We start from the raw sequence: 12,607 nt of genomic DNA on the forward strand, positions 1-12,607 counted from the left end.
CCCCCACCATCTCACTGACTCCCCCATCCCAGTGTCTACCCCCTTCCCTGCCCAACCAGCCCACTGCCTCCATCTAACTGCCCCTCAGCAAGAACCCCAGCCAGTCTAGTCAGTGTCCCGCCATCATCCAGCCCAATGTACACCTTCTCCAGCCTAGTGTTCCCCCTCCCACCACCATCTCACTGCCCTCTTTCCATCCAGCCCAGTGCCCCCCTATATCTCACCCACTGCCTCTCCCCATTATTCTCTACCTGTCACCCACTGCCTTTCACCCTTTACCTGGCATCACCCACTGCCTTTCCTTTTCTCCCTCTACCTGGCGTCACCCACTGCCTCTCCCTGTCACCCACTGCCTGTCACCCTATCCCCGGCGTCACCCACTACCTCTCCCTGACACTATCCCTGGCGTCACCCACTGCCTTTCCCTGTCACCTTGTCCCTCGCATCACCCACTGCCTCTCTCTGTCATTTTCTCCCTGGCATCACCAACTGCCTATCCCCTTCACCCTCTCCCTCTCCTGTCACCCACTACCTCTCCATCTCACACTATATCTACCTGTCACCTATCTCTCCTGCCAGCCACTGCCTCTACCCGAGGAGCCGCAGCATGTGAGGACTGGGGAGCAGCTAGAACTTGATAATAAGAAGAGTGTGGTAACTTAGTTAAGTGTCTGGGGTTGTGGGGAGGGGGGAAATTGGGGCCCTGCCTATTTTGGTAGTCCCGGGCCCCATAATTTCTGATGGCAGCCTTGGCTACAGAAGTGACAAACACATAGCCGCCGGCAGCTGTGTGTTTGTTTTGATCAGCAGCCAATGAGAGTCTGTCAGACTCTCATTAGCTGCTGCTGCGCCCACTGCAGGAGCCGCTCCATCTTCCGGCTCCCGCAGTGGGCAATGGGAGAGGCGTCATGATGTCATATGACGTCTCTCCCATAATGCAGAGCGGCCCGGCCCGGGAAGGACAGATGGAGGAGCGGATGGCGACGGCGGGAGCGGGGATTCAGGTAAGTGTTTTTTGGGTTTGTCTACTGGGGGGGAGGCTGGCACTACAAGGGGGGAGACCACTACTGGAGGCACTGCAAGGGGGGGACTACTACTACTGGGGGCACTACAAGGGGGGGGACTACTACTGGGGGCACTACAAGAGGGAGACCACTACTGGGGGTACTACAAGGGGGAGATCACTACTGGGGATTATAACTGGGGGCACTTCAAGGGGGGGGACTACTACTGGGGGCACTACAAGGGAGGGGGACTACTACTACTATGGGCACTACAAGGGGAGGGGACAACTACTAGGGGCACTGCATAAGGGGGAGGGGACTACTACAAGGGGCACTGCATCGAGGGACCACTGCTGGGGGCTCTATAAAAAGGGCAATACTGGGGGTACTGCATTAGTGGGAGATTTCAACTGGGGCCACTATTTAAGGGGCACTGCATAAGGGTTACCACTATTGGGGGTACTGCATGGGGTGTGGACTGCTACTGGGGGCACTATATAAGGAGCACTGCATAGGGGGTACCACTACTGGGGGCACAAAATAAGGGGCTTACTACTGGGGGCACAAGGGTCACTGCACAGGGGGGACCACTACTGGGGGCACTGTATAAGGGGCACTGCATAGGGGGGATCACTACTGGGGGCACTACTGGAGGCCTACATAAGGGGATCCTCTCAAGGGGCACTGCATATGGGCACCACGATGGGGCTGTCCCTAATCTTTATTTTTACTTTACATTAATCCCATATGGCCAGCCTCCTCCCTGGAACACTTGAGAGGGGGGGGCGCCGTAGCACGCACATTCTTCGGGCACCCCGGCTACACGCTACTCCTCTGCCAGGGCCGCCTGCATGCATTTGCCCACCAGGCTAAAAGTTGCCAGCCAGCCCCTGCATGAGTGTGATGGGTATTCTCACACAGGCAATTTTCAGTGAGGCAGGATCAAATAAAGGCGTGTTATGCATACCTGGATGTAATTATCGGAGTCTGTGGGCCTGATTCAGACCCGATCGCTAAGCTGCGCTCTCTCGCTGCCAAAAGGGGCCGGGTATGCAAATCCCGCGATCGCACTGTCTGGCTTAAGATGGCAGTGAGCGTACGCAGGAGTATAAAGCCGCCCACCTCTCTCACATGTCATCTCAAGGAAGTGTGTGATTATTCGGAAACATCAAGACCCATCGGAGCTGCACGCAGCACTTGAGGTAGCACCTACCCCACCGCAAGCACTGCGATCACTGCAGGCTGATCTACAACCAGGTGACATGTTCAATGGCGCTACTTTGCTAATTATGCACACCCATTAATCTCCATTGTGATACTCAGACACGCCTGCGTTCGCACATCCACTCCCCCGTTCACAAGCACCTTCCCCTGTCACAACCCACAAACAGCGCAATCTGTCACTCAAAGTAGCGCCCAGTCTGTGTACTACGAGTGCACGATTCCGGCTGCAGTGACTGGTTTGCTCATGCGTACTTTGATGCATACGCATGCGCAGATGTGCGATAATCGCCGATAGTGTGCGTTCGCAGCTTAGCGACTGGGTCTGAATCAGGCCCAGTGTCCCATAAAGAGTTTTTTTCTAAATTCCTGTAAAAATGCTCAATTTCACATTTTAAATTCAGTGGTAAATAATTTAGCATATCCGCATTAAAAATTGTGATTAGTGGGGCCCACAGTAAGGTAATGTTGAATGTTTGGCCTTGACAAATATTGGGCCATATCCATGGTGAAGCCCCACAATCCCAATATCACCAATAGTACTGCAATTTCTCCCCTTCCCCTATGGTTCTCCTCTATACTTGGTGTCTATTTTGTCTATGTAATTCACAATAGATAAGTGTGCCCCTCATCCTTTGGTGCTCTTTCCTCTGGCTCTCTCCTCTCCAATACCCTATCTCTCTCTACCCCCTCACCATAAGCCAGCCCTGAGGAGATACTACTTGTTGTCTGACCAGAGGAGTAGCGTGGAACCATGGCGCCCAGAGAAAGTGCATATCATAGCGCCCCCTCCCTGTACTCTACTGTGCCAGTCGGTTATGGCCAGCCTGCAAGGGAATACTGAAATGAAGAGAAAAGCAGCAAACAGTGGCAGTATCGCGGTGGGCACTGAGGTCCCATTGGGGGAGTAGAATGCTTCGGTGATACACTATCTGACATTAAGGGGTAGCTGCTTTGGCACTGCTTTATTTATGTATAGTACCTAGGATCTGACTACCTCATTTGAATCATTGTTATTAGTCAATAGAGGAGATTGTATTATATATTCTGATCATTTAACTTAAATTGACAGAATACATGTGGTAGAGTGAAATTCCACAGGATGCACAGCTTATTACTGCAATTACTGCCCCAAGCAGCTATCACTGGAGTGGGAACACCTATGGGAAGCTCCATTCTCAGCTATGCTCCTACTTAGCAAATATACATTGCACCTATACTAATGTGAGTACTAATCATGTTCTGATCTACCACCATTATTTCAGGTCTCCTAATACAGTATTTTTTTTAAAGTGCTTTCAAATGAGTGGTCATGCCTGGGAACACCTCATTACTTTAATAGCAAAGCAGTGACTTTTTTTAAAACTCATACCTGCCAGTAAGAAAGGAGAGTGGAAGGGCAAAGCCATTCAGAGAGGGCCAGTGACAGAACCCAATAAGAAAAGGAGAGGAGAGGGGTGGTGACAGAAGTCAATGAGAAAGGAGGGGGGGAGTTGATCAGAGAGGGGTGGTGACAGAAGCCAAAAAGAAAAGAAGAGAGGGGTGGTGACATAAGCCAATAAGAAAGGAGAGGACAGTGGCAAAGAGCTGATCACAGGGTAGATAGGGGAGTGAATTAAAGAGGTGAGAAGTGAATCAATCTGACAGGAAAGGGGAGGTGACAGAAGATGATCACAGGGAAGGGAGGGCCGGAGGGAAGGTCACAGAAGATGATCACAGAGGAGGGAGGGTCGGAGGGGAGGTGACAGAAGATGATCACAGAGGAGGGAGGGTCGGAGGGGAGGTGACAGAAGATCATCACAGAGGAGGGAGGGCCGGAGGGGAGGTGACAGAAGATGATCACAGAGGAGGGAGGGATAGAGGGGAGGTGACAGAAGATGGTCACAGAGGAGGGAGGGCCAGAGGGGAGGTGACAGAAGATGGTCACAGAGGAGGGAGGGCCAGAGGGGAGGTGACAGAAGATGGTCACAGAGGAGGGGGGGCAGAGGGGAGGTGACAGAAGATGATCACAGAGGAGGGAGGGCCGGAGGGGAGGTGACAGAATATGACCACAGAGGAGGGAGAGCCGGAGGGGAGGTGACAGAAGATGATCACAGAGAAGGGAGGGATGGAGGGGAGGTGACAGAAGATGATCACAGAGGAGGGAGGGCCAGAGGGGAGGTGACAGAAGATGGTTACAAAGGAGGGGGGGCCGGAGGGGAGGTGACAGAAGATCATCACAGAGGAGGGAGGGCCGGAGGGGAGGTGACAGAAGATGATCACAGAGGAGGGAGGGATGGAGGGGAGGTGGCAGAAGATGATCACAGAGGAGGGGGGACCGGAGGGGAGGTGACAGAAGATGGTCACAGAGGAGGGAGGACCAGAGGGGAGGTGACAGAAGATGGTCACAGAGAAGGGAGGGATGGAGGGGAGGTGACAGAAGATTATCACAGAGGAGGGGGGCCAGAGGGGAGGTGACAGTAGATGATCACAGAGGAGGGAGGGCCGGAGGGGAGGTGACAGAAGATGATCACAGAGGAGGGAGGGCCGGAGGGGAGGTGACAGAAGATGATTACAGAGGAGGGAGGGCCGGTGACAGAAGATTATCACAGAGGAGGGGGGCCAGAGGGGAGGTGACAGTAGATGATCACAGAGGAGGGAGGGCCAGAGGGGAGGTGACAGAAGATGGTCTCAGAGGAGGGAGGGCCGGAGGGGATACAATCTGGGCAGCTTGAGGGAGCATGAAATGTAGAAACGGATCTCAGATCCGCAACTTATTTCGGATATAGAGCAAACAAACCGACATAAAACTAACAGGCTGCCGTCATACTGTGCAGCGCCCCATGAATTTGGGTACCCTGGATGACACCCTCTGTCCATTTTGGCGCCCGGAGCTCATGCTCCACTGGAACCACCCTCGCTACACCCCTGTGTCTGACCTAGTTAGAATGGACATGACACAACTTTATATGGTACTTTACACTAATACATTATTACTAACAGGGTGTGGTATATTTTTGTCAACATTCGTAGTGTCAAATGAGAATGTCAACATGGAAGTAATGTCAAATGCTTGGCATGTCAACATTGACCAAGTCGACATTCATCATGTTGACACTTATGAAATGTTGACATGACTAGAATGTCAACAAAACGTCCTTGGTAGTCTAGTGGTGACTTACCTAGAACGTTTGCTCCAGTGGTATCTTCCGGGTCCAGTGGCGACATGATGACTTCTGGTGGAACCTGCTGCAATTCTGGGGGTGAGTAAAGCTAAGCCTAACCCTCCACCTAGTGCCTAACCCTAACTTCCCCTCCCACAGCTTAACCCTAACCCTCCTTCGAGTGCCTAACCCATAGCCTAACTCTAACCCTCCCATTACAGTCCGAGGAGAATGTCGACATTTCACATGACAACATTTCATATGTTGACAATGTGAACAAGTCAACATTGTACACATGCCAACATGGCCAATGACGACATTTCATCAATATCTACACAATAACTGTCGACACTGATTTTGACATTATGAATGTTGAGATTGTAAATGTTGACACTATTGTCACATCCCGATCCAAGCTAAACAGTTTTGATTCCTGGATAGAGATGTCCATCCAAACAAATCTACAGACCCCCAAGTATCTATATAATATCAAGAATGGCATGTCCTTAAGTGGATCTGCGAAATCTCTAGTGGTGACTTACCTGTTATGGCGTGTTCGGCAGCTGTGTCTCCTATCTCCAGTGGTGACTTCTGGCTCATCGTACATTGCTCCCGGTGGTGAGTGGTGTCAACATTATGACTACATCACCTACTACTAAAATACGACTAATACAATACAATATACTTACAATGTTTATTATTATAATGGGTGTGGAGTATTTTCAAGATACTCCTTAGGCTGCAGACTGTCTAGGCAAACCCCCTGCGTACTGCAAATCTCACAGCATGAACTAAAACAACAGCACATCACCACCGCTAGGGATAAAAGGGAATGCGATAGACATGACTGAATATTTATTTTCATGTCGATGGTTCCCACCAAGCTGAAAAACATTAGGATGCACATTTTCTCTGTACAGCTGTTTCATGAGATCTGGAACGCTGTTAGCGGATTGTGTTTCATGTCGTCACGCTGTGCTAGTGAAATAGGCTGATTCATCTAAATATCTGAAGTAGCTAGAGGAAAGCGTAGCATGAATAATTACGTTATCTCATATGGCATCAATTCATTATATATATATATATATATATATATATATATATATATATATATATATATAGACACTAAAAAGCTAAGTTTGTCTAGAGTGAATAAAAGTTATTCACAAACAGGTAAAATATTGACAATTCTGCTCCAGTTGGAAGATGTTGATTTCAATGAGATTGATTTCAATGAGATCTGGCTGGCTGGTGGTTACTGATCGTAGATCAGATGTAAATACAGTGAACTCATTGTCTACTTTATTGTACAGTTCTGCAGAATGACTTGTTCCAGGCATACATGTCTGATCTGCACAGCTTCATATTGTTTACCACAATTCTGGATATACGGTGAAATGCAAGACTTCATCTGGCTCCAAAGAAGAGGGATATTAAAGATGAAACAAGTCTAAATACAGTGATGAAAAGCAAGTCTCACTACAAGAGCTTAGGCCTGCAGGCTCTGCAGACCAATGAAATGAATGCAGAGAAATTCAGAAGTCAGGAAGATGGTTGAAGACCTCGGAAGAAGATCACTCATTGAGAGGCTGCCATGAGCTTTTAAGCTTACAGACAACATTGCAGGGGGAGTGCTGGCAATGTTTAGCTTGGGGTGGCACTAGCGAGTAGCAGTAACCATATTGGTATAGGTCAATGAATGACATATAGTATATACCTTAATTCCATAAAGTCTACATATAGTGACTGATGTATATGATAATTGCAGCACAGAAATAAGCTTATTTATTTATTGACAGTTACTGTGTGAGTTTATATAGCGTGCACATTTTACACAGCACTTTACAGAGAATATTTAGTTTCTCACATCAGTCCCTGTCCCCGTGGAGCTTACAATCTTTATTCACTTCCACACATACACACCAGGCTTGCCTACACTCCCGATTTTGCCGGAAGCCTCCCGAAAATCGGGTGCAGCTCCCGGCCCCCCAGAAAGGCAGACAAGTCTCCCGGCAGCCGCCAATCCCCCATTTTGGTGCCACCCCCTACTCCACAATGCCTGTATTATCGGCATTGTGTAGTGGGGGCCAAAATTACGCGACCGTGTGGCCCAGCCCCCACCACGCTCACAAATGCCCATCACCCGCCCGGCCACTCCCCCTTGTCCCGGTCACGCCCGCCCCCGCCCACACACACACACACACTTCCCCCTCCCCGTCCTGCCAATCTGGCTGCTCCCTCCCGGAAGGAGCAGCCAGAAAGTCGGCAAGTATGATACACACACACACTTATACACTAGGGTGATTTTTTTGTCAGAAGCCAATTAACCTACCAGTGGGCCTGATTCACAGGTATAAGCACTGCTGATGTCAGACATTGTGGAGTGATTTTTTGCTACTGCGCATGCATCTACTGTATGTTGTACCACGCAGTTGGCATTTCAGGAGCAATAAGGGAGAAGCATTTTCGAAAATTTTGTGGGCGTTCCTGGGCGGTGACAGGGAGTTGTCTAAAGCTGGGTACACGCTTGTCCAATCTGCGGTCAATCTGACCACCAACCGACCAGTTGGTTCAATACTGGAGAAGTGTGTACCCTGAGCCGACAGATTGGTTTAGCCGACCCTGGTCGCCTAGTTGGGTCTCCAGGTTTTTAAGCATGTTTAAAAACCAGGAGACCCGACTAGGCAACCAGGATCGGCTGAACCAATCTGTTTCCTGAGGGTCCACACTTGTCCAGTGTCGGACCAACTGGTCGGTAATCAGCCGACCAATATACAGGTGTGCATAGTGCGGAGACTGGAGTTGGCAACCGATCTACAATCCTGGCAGATCAGAACACACAATTGAAGCAGCTGTCAGCCGGGCACATGCCTGCATCACAGCACTGCCCAGCTTAACAGCTGCTGCAGCCAGGCGTGGCACGGGGCTCGGATCAGGAGGGATCCTGGCACCATCTCTCAATGCGGAGGGAGCCGGCAGAGGCTGTGAGCATGGCAGCGGATCAGGATCCTGGAGAATCCAGTCCACGTCAGCCATTACTGCAGAGTTCGGCAGTGGTAGTGGGTTTCAATCGCTGCCCTACAGGTGCAATGGCGGCCTAACCCATTTCAAAAATGGGTCAGAGAACCATGATTGGCTCCCTTGCAGCACCATTTTTAAAGTTCAACAAGGCCATGGCAAGCCAGTCGTGGCTCACTGCAACATCAGACCGCCCTCTTGGGCTGGCTAATATTAGCCATTGTGAGGGAGCGATTGGCAGTCCGACGGCGGGGGAGGAGCAGACAAGGGCTCCTGAAGTCAAAAGTCCCTGGGGGCAGCGACCATGCAAAACAGCTTGAACGCCATCCTCCTCTAGGTGAAGGGTCAGGTCCATAAATTACTAAAACAATAGGTATCCAGTATATATTTTGATATATTCTATACAGGTAGACTAAAGGTGCCAGCGGGCCCTTAATGTCCTGGCCTGTTGGCACTTGTTTCACAAGTGCTGGCATGCCGGGCATACTTGCTAGGACCTATAATCCACCTGTAAAGAACAATATTATCTATTTTTAACACCATGAACCCCACACCCTCCACCAGGCTGGTTGTTCCTCGGGAGGGGCATCTCATTTTATTTTTGGGGTTCCCCACTTTCCGAGGAATTCCCGCACTGGGCTGACCCATTTGGGGTTGGTTAATGTGGTGGCAGGGTGACCCCACGCTGTGTGTCCTCCTTCTATGACATTACCACTCCGGCTGGTTCAGCCTGGTGCTGGTTATTGGAAAATAGGTGGAACCTGACAGTTTTTTCCCCCTATTTTCCAATCAGATCAGGATCAGGTTACTGATTTGAGGGGGACCCCACACATTTTTTTTTATTTAAAATGTACATAATTTTTAGCCTGCACAGATCATACTGTACAACGTAGCTCTGTCCCTCATTACTTAAATTTGTGTGTGAGCGGCAGTTTGTCTGCCACACATTGAAAGAGTGTGTATGGTGACACAATCCTTTCAGCAGACTCTTTCAGCATATGCAGATTGGTGGTCTGCTGAAAAATGGGACAAGTGTGTATGCATAGATTGGATGTACAGTCTGCGACCAGGTGTGCAGAAGGATTGTATAAACGGTCTGATCTCCTGAGGATTGGAGTGTACCCAGCTTTTACACATGCATGGTCTGACCTATGGGCGTGTTATGGGAGAGTCACAGGCGTAACAGTGAAAATACACAGACGCTCGACCGCTCACATCGGAGGTCATACCCGGAGCAGGGGCATTTTAAGAGAGGAGGGGGCCGGTGTGCAGACTCAGGGCCTGATTCAGAGCCGGACGCTATTTGCGCTCGCTCGTTCAGAAAAAGGGGCCGGCTATTTAAATTGAGAGCTCGCTCTTTGCGGTCTGTTGACGCCTCTATGTCTGAGCGAGCGAATGAAACATGCGCTCGCTATTTTGTAAAGACGCCCCCTGGCCGCTCGCATCATACGTCATCTCCGCTATTTATTAGATTAATCGAGTACATCGAAAGGCGTCTGAACTGCTCGCAGTGCTTGTGGTTGGATTTTCCTACCGCAATCATGCGAACAGTTCAGGCTAAGAAACAACCAAGTGACGTGGTTGATGACGCTGCTTTGTTAATTATGCACACCCTTAAAACGCCCGTTTTGACCGTTTGGCACGCCTGCGTTAGGATCTCCACTCCCCGTTTTCAAGCACCTTCCCCTGTTACCACCCACAAACGCCTCATCCTGTCACTCAAATTAGCAGGCACTCGCTATTTTGCGAACACACGTTTTCCGACCGCACTGACTGGTTGGCGCATGCGCATTACGACCCATACGCATGCGCAGATGTGCAAACATCGCTCGGAGCGAACGAGCGGCCGCTTACGAGCGGCTCTGAATCAGGCCCTCAATGCGGGCCCCCTCCTCTCTCGTGCGGTGCCGCGAAGCTACCCACGGTGCAGTAGATACTGGCTTAGTGACTGGCTTCCCGGGGACAGCAGTACGGTGCTTGCGCAGAGTCACAGGGAAAATGGCTGCTGATTTTGGCAGCACTCTGGTGACTACGGATGGGTAAGTATAAGACTATATGGCTGCAGGGTGTGCGGTGTGGGCCCCGCTGGACCCAGGGGCCCGTGTGCACCTCACACCCTTCACCCATTATAGATACGCCCCTGACCCGGCAGGAGAAATTACACCTGCCATAGGGCTGGTGCAAGTTTTAATAGTGCAACCGATGGTGGCTTCTAAAGACGCCCTAATTGGTATTACCGCATGCACAGATACTGCAAGTGGGGGTCTCACTCCTTGCATATTTGGACGCACATATGTACAAAAGGGAAGGTGTTTGTAGCGTCATTTGCATAAAGTTGCAAACGAGCGACCACCCCCCAGAGATGTTTGTGACATGGATGACGTGTAAGGACAGAACTATTGTACACATGCATGGTGACAAGATTAATCATTACCATGAGCCATGTACATGGCCGTCCCCTCTCATCCACCCAAATACTCCAGTACTTCAGTTCTGCACAATTTGTTGCGCAGAGCTGCATTGCATGCAGCAATAAACCATGTAATAAGTAAGTATTACATACTGTATGTCATGGCTCTGCCCCATAAACTTAGCACTGTGCCCATGATTATGCCCCGTGCCCTTTTTACCATTTTATTTACTAACAGTTATGTATAAGAGCACATATATTAAGCAGCTACCAGTATATTTTTAGAGTGTAGGAGCAAACCCACAAAGAACATATAAACTTAACACAGGCAGGGCCTTGATAGGAAATGAACCCAAGACCTCAGTGCAGTGAGGCAACACGCTAAGCACTACACCAACCATGCTGAAAATGTATGCACTTAAACACATGGGGAAAAAACTGTTTTGTAAATACCTATTCATTATCTTGAAAAATAAGTTGTTTACTTCTACACACTATAACTAAAATCCCAGCAGGCATCTGGCTATGTGCTGCTGATGAAAGTTTTCATTCTGGGAAAGTTTCGTCACTCAGCACTAGTTTTGTGATTCTTTTGCTTTAAATGGTCTGAGCATATTATCCTGCACAACAGTCATGTGACATTACCTTCTCCGCCAGTAATTCTCTGATCCTGTTAGCTTGGATACGGAACTTCATCAGCTGGGATTCCAATGTAATACACCTTTCTTCCCAATCTATAGCTCCTTCGCATTCCAGCTGCTCTGCCATGCTCGCTGTAAGGGGGAAAACACATAAACAGTATGTGAGTGGTCACTTTGTGACAGAGTCAATACTCCCTCCTCTATTTCCTGTAGTGGATCTACTACAATGAACCATCTGTGAAACTTGGTTGAATCCTGCTACTTATTACATAGGATAAGCAATAGGGGTGGTGCAAAAATATTACTGTATTTGAGAGTATGTCCATCAAACTAGACACTTGCCATGTTTGAAAAAATATATACACACACACACACAATTACTTACATTTTATATACACACACATATATATATATATATATAATATATATATATACACACACACACATATATATACACCTCTCCACCCCTAACCGTATACTGTATATATAGTCACACGTAGAGGGGCACTCAATATAGAAATAATAACATACCGGGGTGCCTTCCCCATAAGGATATACAGTCAGGTGCATAAATATTGGGACATTGACAGAATTGTCATATTTTGGCCTCTATTCACCACCACAATGGCTTTGAAATTAAACAAACAAGATGTGATTTAACTGCCGACTTTCAGATTTAATTTGAGGGTAATTACATTCAAATCAAGTGAACGGTGTAGGAATTACAACGGTTTCCATATGTGCCTCCCACTTTTTAAGGGGCCAAAAGTAATGGGACAAACTAAACAATCCTAAATCTAACTTTCACTTTTTAATACTTTGTTGCAAATCCTTTGCAGGCATTTACAGCCTGAAGTCTGGAACGCATAGACATCAGCAGACGCTGGGTTTCATCCCTGGTGATGCTCTGCCAGGCCTCTACTGCAACTGTCTTCAGTTCCTGCTTGTTCTTGGGGCATTTTCCCTTCAGTTTTGTCTTCATCAAGTGAAATACATGCTCAATCGGATTCAGGTCAGGGGATTGACTTGGCCATTGCATAACATTCCACTTTTTAGCCTTAAAAAACTCTTTAGTTGCTCTTGCAGTATGCTTCGGGTCATTGTCCATCTGCACTGTGAAGCGCCGTCCAATGAGTTCTGAAGCATTTGACTGAATATGAGCATATAATA

General features: G+C 48.7%; 1 protein-coding gene across 2 annotated transcripts in view; it reads right to left on the minus strand.

Annotated features, from left to right (window-relative positions):
- Positions 1-12,607, minus strand: part of PLEKHH2 (pleckstrin homology, MyTH4 and FERM domain containing H2) — a 237,060-nt gene that overhangs the window by 190,864 nt on the left and 33,589 nt on the right. For both annotated transcript variants that reach the window (XM_088477523.1, XM_088477522.1), the window contains exon 2: positions 11,442-11,569. In XM_088477523.1, the coding sequence (XP_088333649.1) occupies positions 11,442-11,564 (123 nt within the window). In that variant the 5' untranslated portion in view covers positions 11,565-11,569. The remainder of the gene's footprint in view (positions 1-11,441; positions 11,570-12,607) is intronic.

Source organism: Taudactylus pleione, unplaced genomic scaffold, assembly GCF_031769625.1.
Source record: "Taudactylus pleione unplaced genomic scaffold, aTauple2 ptg000201l, whole genome shotgun sequence".
Taxonomy (NCBI): Eukaryota; Metazoa; Chordata; class Amphibia; order Anura; family Myobatrachidae; genus Taudactylus; species Taudactylus pleione.